Source organism: Sinohyriopsis cumingii, chromosome 14 (genome assembly GCF_028554795.1).
Source record: "Sinohyriopsis cumingii isolate HCF-2022 chromosome 14, ASM2855479v2, whole genome shotgun sequence".
NCBI classification, from domain to species: domain Eukaryota; kingdom Metazoa; phylum Mollusca; class Bivalvia; order Unionida; family Unionidae; genus Sinohyriopsis; species Sinohyriopsis cumingii.
In genome coordinates, this window is record NC_142974.1 from 103836315 (window position 1) to 103854127 (window position 17813).

The following is a 17813-nucleotide window of genomic DNA, read 5'->3' on the forward strand; positions in this document are numbered from 1 at the left end:
GCAAACTGCATTCTTAATACTTAAACAGCAATTTGGTTCTTGATATGTAAACATATTTTAAGGTTTCTTAAGTAGGTTGCAGTGATCAATACAATATAAGACTGCTATTCTGAAAGTAGGAAATTCCACTCAACTGAGTCAGAGAATTCATCACTTCTATTTTCTTTTTCTTTCTAACATGTTAAACCAAAACAAAATTGCTTCATGAATCTCCACATTACAATTCTCTTACTGGTAAAGATAAACGATGTGGCAAAATAAAGAGTTTCAACTATGAGATTACCCACCTTAGAAGAATAGATTATTTGCTAGGTTTTTGACACACACAACCCACCATTATAATTCAAGCTGATTACTAAATTTCACACCTGTTTCAAGACTTAAAACATAACCAATACACCTGCATTATAGTGGACTTGAAGCAATCTGGAATGCTATTTTTTTCAACAGAGTACCAATAATGAAGCAGGATTCTGTTCTGCTATCCTTTATATGTATCTAGTAATTAAGATAAATACTCAAGCATGTTAAACATTTTTGTATTTGTAAATGAAAACTGCTTTAAGTACAAATGAATTTATGTACAGGTATATACTGTACTTTGCAATTTGTACACTTTTTTGGTGCAATATATTTTTCCACATTTATCAGGTTTTGTGTGAGCTTTATTTATCCAAACAATTGTTCCTGCTTTTCAGAAGAGTTTATTTTACTGCTGTAGCATCCTTTAATTATATGATCCTTGGTAAAGAATGCTTTTAATCGAGTCTCACAGACATTCATATTAGTAAACATTAATTTGCCCATGTGTATATACGATTTTTTAAAAAGGATCCTCAGGGACCAACAGTGCAAGAAGGATAAAATCTAAAATTGTAGTGGGTCCTGATTACCAAGTAAGATATTTTAAAATCATAAAGTTAGGATTCCAAACTCTTGCAAACAAATCCTGTACATTTTATTCCTAATCATTAAATTCTTTACCACAAAATGATTAGTCCATGTTCTAGTACTAGTCAACCCTGATCAGTCCATGTTCTAGTACTAGTCAACCCTGATCAGTCCATGTTCTAGTACTAGTCAACCCTGATCAGTCCATGTTCTAGTACTAGTCAACCCTGATCAGTCCATGTTCCAAATATAGTCAAAACTTATCAGCCATGTTCCACTCCTAGCCAGCCTTGACTGGCCAATGTTCACTTATAGTCAACACTGATTGGTCACTGTTCCACTATTGTTCAACACTGACCAACCAATATTCCTCACTTGTTCAACACTTATTTACCCATGTGCCACACCTGGTCAACACTTATTTACCCATGTTCCACATCTGGTCAACACTGATCAACCATGTTCCACTCCTGGTCAACACTGAATGACTCATGATCCACTCCAGGTCAACACATATTGACCCACCTTCCACTCCTGGCCAACAATGATCAACCCATCTTCTGCTCCAAGTCAACCTTCATTGCCCCATGTTTCATACTTGGTCAACATTGATCAACCCATTTTCCACTCCTAGTCAACACTGATCAATGCATATTCCACTCCAAGTCAACTTTGACTGGCCAATGTTCCACTCCTAGTCAACACTGATTTGGCCATGTAAATTCATAGTCAACATTGATCAACCCATTTTCCACTCCTTGTCAATCCTGACCAGCCCTTGTTCCACTCTTAGACAACCTTGATTAATCCATGTTCCACCCATAATCAACAATGACTGACCTATGTTCCACTACCAGCTGACACTGATCCACTGATGTTCCACATTGGTCAATAATAACTGACTCATGTTCCACTCCTAGTCAACACTAATCAACCCATATTCCACTCCTAGTCAACACTAATCAACCCATATTCCACTCCTGGTCAACACTAATCAACCCATATTCCACTCCTAGTCAACATTGATTTATCCATGATCCACACCTGGTCAACACTGACTGACCCATGTTCCACTCCTGGTCAACACTCACAGCTGCCAACCTTCCAGGCTCACAATTAGTGAAAATAGGGATAAAAAGTCGTGAATTTGTAAAAGAATTCATGAAAAATACCATGACAATAACTCCATCCACTCTGACCACTCCATTCACTCTGACCATCAATACTACACTATATCAAGTTCGCAATATAAAACTAAAACACTACATATATGCAGAAATATTTATTTATCAAGACATGATACTGTGGCAGACTTGAACTTCCTCAACTTCTTGATCGTAAATTTATTTTCTAAACAGTTCAGACTTCTTGCCTGCTGGTTGATCTTGGTGACTAAAATTACTGACAAATTTTTTGCAGCTAGGGAGGCCCTAAAGTCTGTCTTATTTTTCCTCACTAGAGAAAATACTCTTTCACTGTCACTGTTGCTGTGAGGAATGCACAGGAGCTGCAGCACTTTTGGAAGCGATTTTCTAGTCCGGGAACATTTGTCAGAACAAATGTTTGGCATGGTCTCCAGCTGATAAAGGTAGATTGTGTTCGACAAGAAAACTCACAAATAATGTTTCAGCGTTGGTAGCCTGCAGGTCTTCCGCCAATGACTTAAAATATCTCAAGAGCTGAAATCTGCGAATTCTTAATTTTCCCAACTTCTATGTGTTTTTGCAACCGACGTGCTTCCTCACATCGTCTCTGCAATGGCACACTGTTTAATGTTTAATGGCAGAATGCACAGCCAATTTTTTATATATTCCAAATTAAACTTCACTTTTTGAGTAATACATTTCTTTTTCCTTCGTGGTGAAGACATTTTCAAGATCTTACATGCGATGCTGAACGGTAACTCAAATCAGTGTTGGTGATGCATGCACGGAGCAAAATTCCGGTTAGGCCCCAGTTTCTCTCAAAAGCATTTGTAAAACTACTCTTATACATATAGATTACAATAGGCTAAAATGCTTGCTACCGGGCAAACTGTACTAATCAGCTGCAGATCTACTAATATCGTGATCAGCAGTAATGGACTGTTTCGGCAACTGCAAATATCACGACTAGCGCTTAACAGAAAATCGGTTATTTTATTAAAGATTTAAAATAATTGAGGATTGGAGAATTCGTGAATTTTTGGCTTGTGGCGTAAATCCGTTAATCGCTGAAAAAGTCGTGAAATTCACACCAGATTCGTGAGGGTTGGCAGTTATGAACACTCATCAACAAATGTTCCCTTCATAGTCAACTTTGATCAACCCACAATCCACACTTGGTCAACAATGATCGACCCATGTTCCACTCCTAGTCAACCTGCTGCATATACCCTTTATAGCTTACACCCAAGTGTGGAAAGCATAGAACAAAGTCAAGGCTATCACATAATGCACTGGCAGGTCAGATCCACATTGCTTGCCTGAATTAGCAGATTCTTTTTGCTTTGGTTTTTAGCAACATATCAACACATTATAGCTTATGTTGTGCTGATCTGACTGGAGTAAAGTACTTGGTCTTGGAAGGATTCAAACCCTCATCCCTCTAATTGCACATATGGCATTACAAACCACTGATCCACCATAGGCAGTTATAGGTAGACCAAGCAGTGCAGACTCTGATCTACTGATGCATTATGCCCTGGTACAACCAAGTCAAAGCTGCATGTCATAGGATGTTGTTGTTGTTGTTGTAAGGTTTAACGCCATTTCTCAGCACATGACAGGCTATACATGGTGGCCAGTATTAATGGTGAAGAAAGAACCCAGGAAAACCCCGGAAAGAACCACTGTCCCTCGAGAAGCTACTGGCAAGCTTTCTCACATACCCACATTGGCCGTCATAAGATGTAGTTACATATATATGGGTAAATATGGTAGTCAAAACCTGATACACATATACAGTTGTGCCAATTTCTTTTAAAGTCATGCATAGGTGTATTTGGGTAAATATGGTATTCAAAGACTGATAGGTCTATGCATTGTCATGCTTACCTGTATTTGCAACAGAAAAAAGAACAGTTATTGTTGTTGTTCTTCTTTTCACCTACATATCAAAATGTGCTGGCGTCAGTTCTGAGATGAATTCAGAATATGCACACATGTGCTGATAATGATAAATCTTGGCTTCAAGTGCCAGAATTAGCACAATAGTAATAACAGATAGTGTCGGAGTAAGCTCTTAATGTCCAAATGTATGCAGACAGATCCGTGTGTCAGTACAAGTTCATAATGTCCAAATGTATGCAGACAGATCCGTGTGTCAGTACAAGCTCATAATGTCCAAATGTATGCAGACAGATCCATGTGTCAGAACAAGCTGATAATGTCCAAATGTATGCAGACAGATCCGTGTGTCAGTACAAGCTCATAATGTCCAAATGCATGCAGACAGATCCATGTCAGTACAAGCTCTTAATGTCTAAATGTATACAGACAGATCCGTGTGTCAGTACAAGCTCATAATGATCAAATGTATGCAGACAGATCCGTGTGTCAGTACAAGCTCATAATGTCCAAATGTATGCAGACAGATCCGTGTGTCAGTACAAGCTAATAACGTCCAGATGTATGTGGACAGATCTGTGTCAGTATAAGCTAATAATGTCCAGATGTATGTGGACAGATCTGTGTGTCAGTACAAGCTAATAATGTCCAGATGTATGTGGACAGATCTGTGTGTCAGTACAAGCTAATAATGTCCAGATGTATGTGGACAGATCTGTGTGTCAGTACAAGCTAATAATGTCCAGATGTATGTGGACAGATGTGTGTGTCAGTACAAGCTAATAATGTCCAGATGTATGTGGACAGATCTGTGTGTCAGTACAAGCTAATAATGTCCAGATGTATGTGGACAGATCTGTGTGTCAGTACAAGCTAATAATGTCCAGATGTATGTGGACAGATCTGTGTGTCAGTACAAGCTTATAATGTCCAAACGTATGAAGACAGATCTGTGTGTCAGTACAAGCTAATAATGTCCAGATGTATGCAGACAGTCCTGTGTAAAATACATAACACTGTCAGAACAAGCTAATAATGTCCAGACGTATGTGGACAGATCCGTGTGTCAGTACAAGCTAATAATGTCCAAATGTATGTGGACAGATCCGTGTGTCAGTACAAGCTAATAATGTCCAGATGTATGCGGACAGATCCATGTCAGAACAAGCTAATAATGTCCAGGTGTATGTGGACAGATCCGTGTGTCAGAACAAGCTAATAATGTCCAAATGTATGTGGACAGACCCGTGTGTCAGAACAAGCTAATAATGTCCAGATGTATGTGGACAGATCTGTGTGTCCGTTCAAGCTCGTAATGTCCAAATGTATGGAGATAGACCTATGTAAGATTAAGATACCATAACTGGATTACAAATTGTAAGTACTCCAGTGATAAGCAACTCCATAGCAATAAGGTGCTCCATAGTGATAAGCTACTCCATAACAATAAGGTGCTCCATAGTGATAAGGTACTCCAAAGTGATAAGATACTCAAAAGTGATAAGGTACTCCATAGTGATAAGGTACTCCATAGTGATAAGGTACTACAAAGTGATAAGGTACTCCACAGTGATAAGGTACTACATAGTGATAAGGTATTCTAAAGTGATAAGATACTCCAAAGTGATAAGGTACTCCATAGTGATAAGGTACTACAAAGTGATAAGGTATTCTAAAGTGATAAGGTACTCCAAAGTGATAAGGTACTCCATAGTGATAAGGTACTACATAGTGATAAGGTATTCTAAAGTGATAAGATACTCCAAAGTGATAAGGTACTCCATAGTGATAAGGTACTACAAAGTGATAAGGTATTCTAAAGTGATAAGGTACTCCATAGTGATAAGGTGTTCCATAGTGATAAGGTACTACAAAGTGATAAGGTGTTCCATAGTGATAAGGTACTACAAAGTAATAAGGTACTCCATAGTGATAAGGGACTACAAAGTGAAAATTTTACTCCATAGCGATAAGGTTCTACAAAGTGATAAGCTACTCCATAGTGATAAGGTACTCCAGTGAGAATGTACTCCATAGTGATAACTTTTGTTTTTGTATTATATGTCATAATCAGTTTGTCTGCATTGCTCTAATTACTGCCTATTTTTAGGCTTAAAAAAATTAAATCTGCAAATTTATGAACAGTTCCTTTTAAAGACAACTTTTCCCCAACATCCAAAATCACTGTTGAGTATTTGTTGTCTGAAAATTACAGATCACAATTTATGAGTTTTCATTTCCAGACAAGAAAAAAAAAATCAATGAAATAGTTGCCACTTATTGCAAATTTACCGTTTTTGTGTTATCATTTTTTGTGGTGTCCAAGGAAACTATAAACAACTTTAAAGACCCAGTGAATGATAATCATTCTGCAGAAGACATGGTAAGCTCCATAATCCTTAAATTAAACACAATGAAAATAGCATTTTCCACAAAACCATTCAAAAATGATACCAACAAAAATAAAGCAATTCAAAGTACATATATAAGGCAGTTACACAAATTATCTTAATAGCACAACAGTACAAAATACAGGCTTTGTCAAAGATTGGGTTCTAGCTCCAGAATAAAAAAGCAGGTGGTTATTTATCCAAGAACAGTGGTTTTCTATCAAATTTCCAACAAGGTCTGGGGCTGCATTTCATGATAACAATAAAAAAAATTTAAGAACAGCTGCGAAACCTGTGACCTTGACCAAAGGTCAAATGGTTGAGAATGCATCTCACAAATGAATTGTCTCAGAATTGATTTATCCTAAATATAAACACGTCAAGAAATTTCAGAAATGCCAACAAATTAGCAAATGTAATGAAAAAAACTTTTCATAAATTTTCTCTAACTGTTACATTAATCTGCATGATCTACAGGGAAAGACTGTACATCACAGAATGAATCTGTGCAGTTTTTATAATGATTCAACTCAAACAAGAACAAAATACATTGTTTGGTTTAGGAAATATAAGCAAATAAGGTTAAAAGGGCAAGAAAGATTCACAGATTTAAATATGTCTTAGATTGATAATGATTTATCCAACATATGACTAAAATCTATCAAAGAAATACATGAAAAAGAAAATATTAACCAAAACCTTAATAAACTTGTGATGCAACCATCTCCATTATCCAGAAATATGACTGCTTTATATTATTTTCCCACTAATGTGGAATCAATTAAAACCAATTTGAGAGATCACCACTCTTGCCAATTAAAAAAAAAATGGTCTCTCAAAACAGATGGTCCCTAAATAACAGGCCATCACATTATACTACCCTTTATTATGTACCTCATCTTAAAGGACAGTCAGTCACCCAACAAAGTCATACAACAAAGGAATTTATGACTAACAAATGCTTAGCAAATTAATCAAAGCAGGTTATCATACAAAGGATCTTTAATTGTAAAAAAAACTTATATATAACTTATATATATAATGATTAAAATACTGGCCTCTGCAAGTAATGGGCTAAACCAGCTCAGTTAAATGCATACATTAATTTTTGGAACTTTTTTTGTACCCCATGGAGGGAAAATGTGCTAGGGTCGGCAACAAAAAACAGGGGCAGTCTGCCAACAGGAAACACACATATATTTTTGGGAGGCCTAAAGGATATAAATGTATAATTGCTACAGAACTCTAAGACTTTCTCTCAATATAACAGATTATCTCAAACTAATCTGTTGTGAAGACAATGGAGAAAAGTGTTGACTAATTTTGCTGATATCATCAACTTTTAGCAGTCATTGTACAATGTTACCATGTTTGCTCTACATGTCTCAGCTACTGTCCTTTGTAATATTTCAACTGTCATTTCTGATTGTTATCCAACATTGAGAGCTGGTGCAGAAAATAAGAAGAAGAAAAAAATAGAAGGCTTTTTGTGCTGCCATCTTGATAATGCTACTTATGGAAGTCTTAAAAGAAAAGCCATTTTATTACAAAAGAGAATGTTTCAGCAAGATTGTATAATATAACTGTATACAAAATATAAAAAGAACATTTATGTAAAACCACATCATAACTGGTTTTCGAAATACAAGAACTTAAATCAAATGAAACTAAAGCTATCAGTGGTAGATGCATTGCAAAGAACCCTGTTCACTACAGTTTGCTCCAAAGGTCATTCAGGGCCAAGGCAATACTAATAAATGATGATGCTGAATGCTTGAAATGCTACTCCTTCAAGGTCTAATCAATCCAAGCACCATCCCACAGACAGATAAAAGATATGAAGTTGATTGACAAGGGCCATAACTCTGTCAATAATGTACCAATAAAGATGAGACAATCTGGTCCATGAAACAATATTCACATCGAACTTCATCAGGATATGTTGAATGGTTCTAGAGCTAAGCTAATCACAAGAAACATCTCCTGTAAAACTATACCAGTTAATCAACAAGTGTCAAAAATCTGTCCAAAACTGGGGCATATGTGATAAAACCCATACAAGGCACATTTAGGTCTACAAAAAGCCCACTGCTGTTACCAAATTCAGAGTATAAGTATGCTGACTGCAAGCAATATTCAAGGTTTCCATGTGATACCAAGAATACGCTTGGCACAAAGAACAATTGTTCAAAATGGAGAATAATTGTCAAAACTGACAACAGGCACATCTAAGTGTATGAAACAATGTCCATGCCAAATTGCATAAAAATATGTTGAATGGTTCTTGTGATGTGCCAGTTACAAGAAACATCCCATGTGATGATGTTAAATTGTCAAAGGCCATAATTCTATCCAAAATGGTGTTGTTGAGATAACACCTATAAATGACACATTTAGATAATGTACATTTCAAATTGCATTAGAAGGTGTGGAATGGTTCTTGAACTGTGCTAGTTACAAGCCATATACAATGAGAAGATCTTAAGTTAACTTTCAAGGGACATAACTGTAACCAAAAATGATGTTGATAAGCCAAATCATGTAGCAGGTAGATCCAGGTCTACAAGACAATGCACATACTAAATTGCAGCAAACAATTTTGAATCGTTCCTGAGCTATGCTTGTTAGAAGCATCTGCCATTGGAGAGATGTAAATTGATATAAAGAAAACAAAGGAAAATAGATATGTCAATATTGATATATCAAAAAGAAACATCTACTTGTCACGAGCTATTCCAAAATGACATCCAATTACATGTACAGTTTTTGCTTATAGTCTTTGCTGTTTATAAGAAGTGTAAATAATGGACAGAAAGAATGATGAACAAATGGAAAAGGTAATTAAATTACTACAGAGCTCTAATCTGCATGGGTTTGAGTCCAAGGCTCGACTAGCGTGGGTATGTGGGAAAGCCTTCCAGTAGCTTCTCGTGGGTCGGTGGTTCTTCCCTGGGTTTTTCAGGGTTCTTCCTCCACCAGTAATACTGGCCGCCATGTATAGCCTACTGGCCGCCATGTATAGCCTATCTTGTGCTGAAAAATGGCGTTAAACCCTACAACAACAACAACAGAGCTCTAACATTTCAATGCAGGGGTCCTAATAAAATAAGTTGCTATAAAACATATCAATTTAATTTAATCAATTTTACTGTAATCCATGACTGTACCTGTATTATAGGATGGATAACTGTATATACAGAGTGTCTTTACAAGGAGGGACCACTTTATCAAAGCCTACTAATGGTTCTCAGCCATCCACGGAATTTTAATCAAAGTATTGAGAACACTTCTGACTTGGATGGTTGACTTGATACTAACTTAGACAAGCTCAGATGAAAAAAAAATAACTTAAAATATTGCTATTCTTTACTTTCACAAACATACCGCTCTCAACAATCTTTAAAATAATGTTCTAGATTGCATTTTCTTTATGTCACTAGTGAATTTATATTAAAATTAGAAACACTATTAGAGAAATTCCTTTTAAATGCATTTCATTTCTACTAATGTTTTAAGCATGAAGTGGAAAAATATTATAGAGAGAGGACAACTATCACGTCTAACCGAATTCAGAATTGCCTCCCTTATCACATAAGAGTTACATTAAAGGCCAGTGGATCTATACTTTGTTACTTATCTTAGTAAGACTATAAAGTATGTTCCTAACTGACACTATGACATAGTCATGGAAGGACTGAATACTCTCTATGCTAAATATGGAAGTCCATGCCCTATGTCCTTACAATTGGTAGTCTAGTACACAGAAAACTGTTGGCTAAATGTAAAAACTGATATGATCAGAAACAGTGGAGGTCCTTGCAGATGAGTACAATGCATCCCCCCAACATGACAAGATATTATCCCTTAAAGTTATAAATAACTAGAGCAAACTGCATGGTGAAATGCACCACTGCACCTAACTACCATTATGAGCTGTTATCATTTGTTGCTAAGCACAAAACACAAGTTATCTTTTCTTTATTCTATATATGTATGGAAAAAGGGAATGTGTTCAGAAAATGTTGGTTTGTAATTTGTGTATTTTGTCTCAAAGTTTTCGTTTTTATTTACTGGCATCATGACTATCAAGTTACAGGGAACCCTTTCATCCAGATAAATTCATGATGGTCTCCCTTCAAGTACATTAACTTTTTATACATAGCTGTCTACACCTATATTGTGAATAAGATGCGATGAAAAATAAAAATTCAACAATTAAACACAGAAAGGCAGTGACATACTTGTCTTTGAAGTCCTTCAGCACTCTGTTGGTGTAGAACATGCCAGCATCAGCCATGTCCTTTACATAGGGGCCTGGAGTTGGTTCCTATGAATAAAAGAAAGAACACTGAAGCAAAATAGGCTTGTTATATAATAATTTCATTAAACAAGAAATGTGTCCAGACAACATGCCTGAATGATTCTTGACTTATCATCTAACATGTTGCCTACTGACATAAATGAACTCCTTCCATAATACAATACCACAGGCACATTGGGAACTATTGTCCTGATGCCTCAAACTCAAGCTATTGACATACTGGATACAACTGTCCAGATGTATCAGACACAAGCTATAGAAATATGAGAAACTACTGTCAAGATGCCTCGAACTCCAGCTATTGACATACTGGATACTACTGTCATGATGCCTCAGACAAAAGCTACTGACACACTGGATTCTGCTGTCATGATGCCTCAAATTCAAGCCTCAAACTCAAGCTACCACTATACAGGATAGCACTGTCATTAAGCCTAGAATTCAAGCTACTAACATACTGAATAATACTGTCATGATGCCTTTGACTCAAGCTATTGACATACTGGATACAACTGTCAGAATGTCTCAAAAACAAGCTATTAACATAATGGATACTACTGTCATTATGCATCAGACACAAGCTATTGACATACCTGATACTACTTTCTTAATCACTCAGACAGAAGCTTTTGACATATCAGAAACTGCCATCATAATGCCTCAAACTCAAGCTAATGACATACTGGATACAACTGTCATGATGCCTCAAACTCAAGCTATTGACATACTGGATACAACTTACTACATACCTATTCAAAAACGTCTTTAGAATAGAAATTAGAAATAAGTTTGAATGACAAAGATGCCCCACATCACCCTTAACATAAGACCCAAACTCGCCTGTCTTGCATGATAATACTGAAAGTCAACACTTTCTCAAGGGATGAGATCAAGACTTACTTGCTTTATGTAAAGAAAATACAAAATGTTGCACTTTTTGCCACTTATCCATTTGCTTATACCTTCTAATTCTCTTTGCAGATATAGTCTGTGTAAGCTGAGACAATGGCTGGTAACAAGATATAAAAGAATATCATGATCTATGGTGTTTATCTCATGTAGAATAAACAGTATAGAGTCCTGTAATGTAAACTATTGAATACTCTCCATATTGAACACATATAAAGTCATATTGTAGCCAAACCACTGCACATTTTCTTGACAACCATGTGATGTAGGGACTACTTTTGTTTCAAGAAAACTTGGCATCCAGAGACACTGTTGCTTGGATTGCAGTCAAAGGCAGACAGTAGAAAGGACAATTTATGTTGATGGGATTGCAGTCAAAACAGACAGTAAAAAGGACAGTTTATGTTGACGGGACTGCAGCCAATGTAGACAAGAAAGGACAGTTTATTTTGATTGGATAGCAGCCAATGCAGACAGAAGAAAGGACAATTTATGCTGCTGGGATTGCAGTCAAAGCAGACAGAAGAAAGGACAGTTTATGTTGATGGGACTGCAACCAACACAGAAAGTAGAAAGGACAGTTCATGCTGGTGGGACTGCAGCCAACTCAGTAGAAAACATAGTTTATGTTGGTGAGACTGCAGCCAACACAGAAAGTAAAAAAGAACAGGCTGGTGGGACTGCAGCCAACTCAGTAGAAAGAATAGTTTATATTGGTGGAACTGCAGCCAACACAGAAAGTAAAAAGAACAGTTCATGCTGGTGGGACTGCAGCGAACTCAGTAGTTTATGTTGGTGGGACTGCAGCCAACACAGACAGAAAAAAGGGCAGTTCATGGTGTTTGGACTGCAGCCAATATGGATAGAGAAAAAGAGGACTTACTTCACAATAATGGTAATATATGATTACTTACAGAAAAGAAAATACGTTAGTGGCAAAATGAGAAATCATTCTGGTATTTTTGCTGGCTTGAAAACTTTAAATGTAGTATAGCAAATATGTAATTGAATTTGTACTTATATTTTTTTTGTGGACACACTTTAGGGGTCCAATTCTCAAGCTCATCAACCACTGTCAGAACTATTCATAGCCAGCAATATTTTTCAGCAAAAATATAACTAGTCATACTTATCCACCACTGCATGATGTGGCAGTTGAAGGTCTGGGTCAAGACTATTTAAAATTGAGGGGTGTTACTAACAGTGTAAATACAATAGGGCTAACTCACCACAGCCACCCATCCAAGGGCTGGAATGGACTCACTCATGGCTGAAAGATGGTTGAAGAAAGAACTTGATCTTCTTTGATCACGGAATGCCTGTGAAAGGAAACAAAAAAAGTACTTCAATTCAAATTTGTCTTATTTGTTTAAGAGGTGTAATAAATGTAAGTATAGTCTGACAAACATAACAATCAAGTTTCTGCAACATCTAATTTAAAGGACTTAACACCGTGTTCCCATAGTAAATTGACTTAAGCCAGAAACATGGAGATAATTGTCCCCAGATTTTAGCATGAGAAATAATGATCCCTCTGTCTATCCAGCCACCTGTCCTTCCTTTTGTCTGTATGTCTGCCTGTTCAGATTCTATGTCCACCTATACCTTTCAGTGGAAAGTCATAAAACTTGGTACAAAGGTTGCAAATGTAGCAACCATCTGGGATATAATGGTTGGGTCCCATGTACTGGGTGCTCAGGTCAGAGGTCAAATATATAAAATTGCAATTACAGCAACATCATTGAATATTTTACAAATCAAACTTTATTCATGCAATCATAAAAGAGACACATGATAGATGAAATGGACTTTGGGTTATGACCCCAGGTTTATGGTCTAGATGGGGTGGGGGAGAAGCAGTAATGAATTTTGGGTTATTGCTCTGGAATCATGGTGTGAATGGGGTGAGAGAACGTGATGTAATGTATTGTGAGCTATGGCACTGGGTCATGATCTGGATGGGGTGGGGAAGAGAATATGTATTGGATTTTGAATTATGACCCCAGGGTCAGGGTCTAGATTCGATATGGAGAAAAGATAAATGGATTTTTGGGTTATCACCCCAAATTCTTGGTGTGGGATCAGGTTGGGGAAAACATGTAATAATTCTTCTGGTTATGACATCACTAATGATCAAAGGATGGAGTGGAAGCATGTGGATGTACGATGGTAATGAACATACCAAGTTGAATGGCAATTGCTCTGCATGCTCACTTTTAAGTTCATCTGCAAACTGCACAGACCCAGATTTGCCCGATCTGTTAGGAATGATCAACAAAAGAAACAACAATGAACATATATGTTGGCTTAATAAGCGATGACAAATCGCAAGTTTCATGTTGTTTGATGATATATAATTATGTTGTTGTTTGGGGATTTAACGTAATTTCTCACCACACAATAGGTTATACATGATGGTCAGTACAACTAGTGGAGGAATAACCCCAGAAATGCCCAGGAAGAACCATCAACCCACGGAAAGCTTGCCAATGGCAAGCTTTCTCACATACCCACACTGGCGGAGCACAAGACGAACCCACGCATGTGAAGGTGAGATGGAAGTAACTGGGTTAGGTGAGTGCTTTAGACCAGACAGCCACTCAGGACTTCTGTATATAAAATTATCAAAATGATCAAAGAATGGTCAGAACATCCATAAATTCAATTATTATTTTTCCAGATTCATAAAACTGTTATTCTTTGAAAATGTTGCTTCCATAACCTTAATTAAAACATTGTACTGAATAGCGCCTTACCAAGTTATTTACTTGATCAACGACAATCCATTTAAGACATGTGATGGTCACTAATCACCAGCATAAACCAAAAGGAGCTTTCATCAAAATCCTGATATGGCAATGTCACACAATGAGCCGTTTTAAATAAAATCATGACTCATCATCAGTAGAGAAAAAAAATACATCAATATAAACAACCAATGATTTTTAAAATCAACATTTTTCCCTTCTTATTTTTGTTTTTTTATAATTACAATATCTTTCATAATAGTAAACTGTATAATACCTTTAAGTTAAACCTCTTTGTATTTTATATATCACAAGACCTAACAGTACAGCAACACTGCTTGGCTTTTGGGGATAAAATCTTCATGGAAAAGTTAAATACATCTTATTAAAGCTGACAGTTAAATAGCCCTCCATTGTTACACTCCAACAAAGCAAAAGCAACATAGGTTTCCATTAACTACTTTCTCTAGACTTTTTAAAGTATGTTATAATGACAAAACACAGAAAATATCTCCTCCTGATCAAACTTGATGGTTGGTACTTATATATATATATAAACAGTATACTGGATTACCAATGGCTGACTCTATATCAGTACAATGCTATAGCCTTGCTTTACAACATATACTAAACCAGTGTGTCAAAAATACTGTCTTAAAATGAACGAGGACTCAAGAAGAACTGTCTAATAAAGTTATCTCCCTTTGACTATGATATCACATTTTCTGTGGAGAGGAAAATAACTGAAAAATTGCAATATCTCAGTGATCACTTCTGGTTTTCAAAAGATTTACATCAACTCATACCCTGAAAACCTTTCCAATTCATTTCAACCGCCCTAAAAATGGGGGCTTAAAAGTAAGAATCTTGAATGCAAAAAAAATGCATACTGTATCTACACTTTTAATTCCAAATCTACAGAACTTTTTCATTGACTCATTAAAAAAACTCATGCACTCAAGTAAAATTATTCTTTTCAAAACTGACCTGATTTTGCTTCTTACAGATTAAACTCTTGAATGGGTTGTGTTCTGCTGTTGACACTTTGACCTTGAGACAATGAAACCATATTGCTTTTTGAAACCTGGTTTCGAAATCCAATAAAAATGTATTTTTTATCTATGTAAGTTTAAAAGTCAGCACCATACTGAGGAGTGTGTGTGTGTGATTTTGATTTTAAACGTAGCTTTAACAATTTTTCAGTCATATTGATACGATGTCTGCAGTGTGACAGTTTATAGTGATGTCTAGCACTGGGGCATCATGCCGCAGACATATAGCATACTGTCCCCACCCAGTCACATTATCCTGACACCAAGCCAACCAGTCCTAGCACTAACCTCTTAATCCATACTGAGGAGAGAAAGCTGACTCTACAGTTTTCTTTGTCCCATTTAGGAATTAAATTTTGCTGTGCAAGATTATGTAACTTGCATTATATTACAGAAAAACTCTCATGTGAAGAAAAGCAACATCTGAACCAAAAAGAAAAGCCTAAGGTCAACCAATATGCTTGCAAGAAATTCAAAGGACAACCTATGAATTGATTACCTCTGTCCAAAATGAATTGATGAATTGTTTAACTCTGTCCAAAATGAGAACTGATTACCTCAGTCCAAAATGAATTGATTACAGCTGTCCAAAATGAGAACTGATTACCTCAGTCCAAAATGAATTGATTACAGCTGTCCAAAATGAACTGATGATTTGATTAACTGTCCAAAATGAGAATCAATTACCTGTCCAAAATGAATTGATTACCTGTCCAATATGAATTGATTACTGCTGTCCAATATGAATTGATTACCTGTCTAAAATAAACTGATTATTGATTACCTCTGTCCAAAATGAATTGATGATTTGATTAACTGTCCAAAATGAGAATCAATTAACTGTCCAAAATGAGAATCAATTACCTGTCCAAAATGAATTGATTACCTCTGTCCAATATGACTTGATTACTGCTGTCCAATATGAATTGATTACCTGTCTAAAATGAATTGATTACCTCTGTCCAAAATGAAATGATGAATTGATTAACTGTCCAAATTGATAATCAATTACCTGTCCAATATGAATTGATTACCTCTGTCCAATATGAACTGATTACTGCTGTCCAATATGAATTAATTATGGCTGTCTAAAATGAATTGATTACCTCTGTCCAAAATGAATTACCTGTCCAAAATGAATTGATGAATTTATTAACTCTATCCAAAATGAGAATCAATTACCTATTCAAAATGAACTGATTACTGCTGTCCAGTATGAATAACTGAAGTGTCCAAAAGTATCTTATGACAAACTATATATGATTTTTTATCTGTTAAAGCCCACACAATATTCCAAAGTATACAAAGAATGCTGGTCAGAAGGGCCTAAAGCAAATGTAAACTGCAGGCTCTCCATGGAAACAGTAGGCCAGAAGGGCCTAAAGCAAATGTAAACTGTAGGCTCTCCATGGAAACAGTAGGCCAGAAGGGCCTAAAGCAAATGTAAACTGTAGGCTCTCCATGGAAACATTAGGCCAGAAGGGCCTAAAGCAAATGTAAACTGTAGACCCTCCATGGAAACAGTAGACCAGAAAGGCCTAAAGCAAATGTAAACTGTAGGCTCTCCATGGAAACATTAGGCCAGAAGGGCCTAAAGCAAATGTAAACTGTAGACCCTCCATGGAAACAGTAGACCAGAAAGGCCTAAAGCAAATGTAAACTGTAGACACTCCATGGAAACATTAGGCCAGAAGGGCCTAAAGCAAATGTAAACTGTAGACCCTCCATGGAAACAGTAGGCCAGAAGGGCCTAAAGCAAATGTAAACTGCAGGTCCTCCATGCAAGCTGTAGGCCCCACCACAAAAGTGACAGAATAAGGGAAAATACAGAGTACAAAATGCATTCCCCAATTCTCAAGAAGATTATCATCATCATCATCACATTCTATCAATCATTACAGTTTTACCCCAAATCGATGACTTTTCAATTCTAGGCCAATCCCCAAGTAAAAAACTTGTACAAAAGATATTTCCGTGTTCACTTTGGACAGGATCAGAAAAACTTAAGACATTTGCACACTCCAACATAAGAAGCAAATGAGATAAAGTCAAGAAAAAGGAGAAAGTAGATGTTTCTGAACTTATGAGAATAGACCTTTAATGTCTATATACTATGATAGCTAAAAGTGTTTTAATGAAGATTATCCATCAGCTAAAAGAACCAATATTCTGCCAAATGCATGGATCCTGTGAAAAAACATATAGGTGCCAGTACTTTGTGTTAATGGTAGTTTCAAAAACTGACTCAACTACAAACACTACCATCACTGAAAGAGCAAACTAGATGATGGTCTACTGACTCGACTGCAAACACAAGATACCCCAAATCTACCATCGTAGAAAGTGCCACTAGATCATGGTCTATTCTGTTTGCTTGATATCAATAAGAACAAGAAATACCATGGACGGTTATCTGTCAGGAAACTATCTGAACAGTTGGTCAAACGAAATATTAA

The 17813-nt window shown here is 36.4% G+C and overlaps 1 protein-coding gene across 2 annotated transcripts in view; it reads right to left on the bottom strand.

Moving 5' to 3' along the window:
• Positions 1 to 17813, bottom strand: part of LOC149784532 (adenylyl cyclase-associated protein 1-like) — a 222609-nt gene that overhangs the window by 116913 nt on the left and 87883 nt on the right. For both annotated transcript variants that reach the window (XM_089932619.1, XM_089932621.1), the window contains exons 6-7: positions 12788 to 12877; positions 10570 to 10655 (exon numbers count right to left, since the gene is read on the bottom strand). In XM_089932619.1, coding sequence (XP_089788745.1) covers positions 10570 to 10655; positions 12788 to 12877 — 176 coding nt within the window. The remainder of the gene's footprint in view (positions 1 to 10569; positions 10656 to 12787; positions 12878 to 17813) is intronic.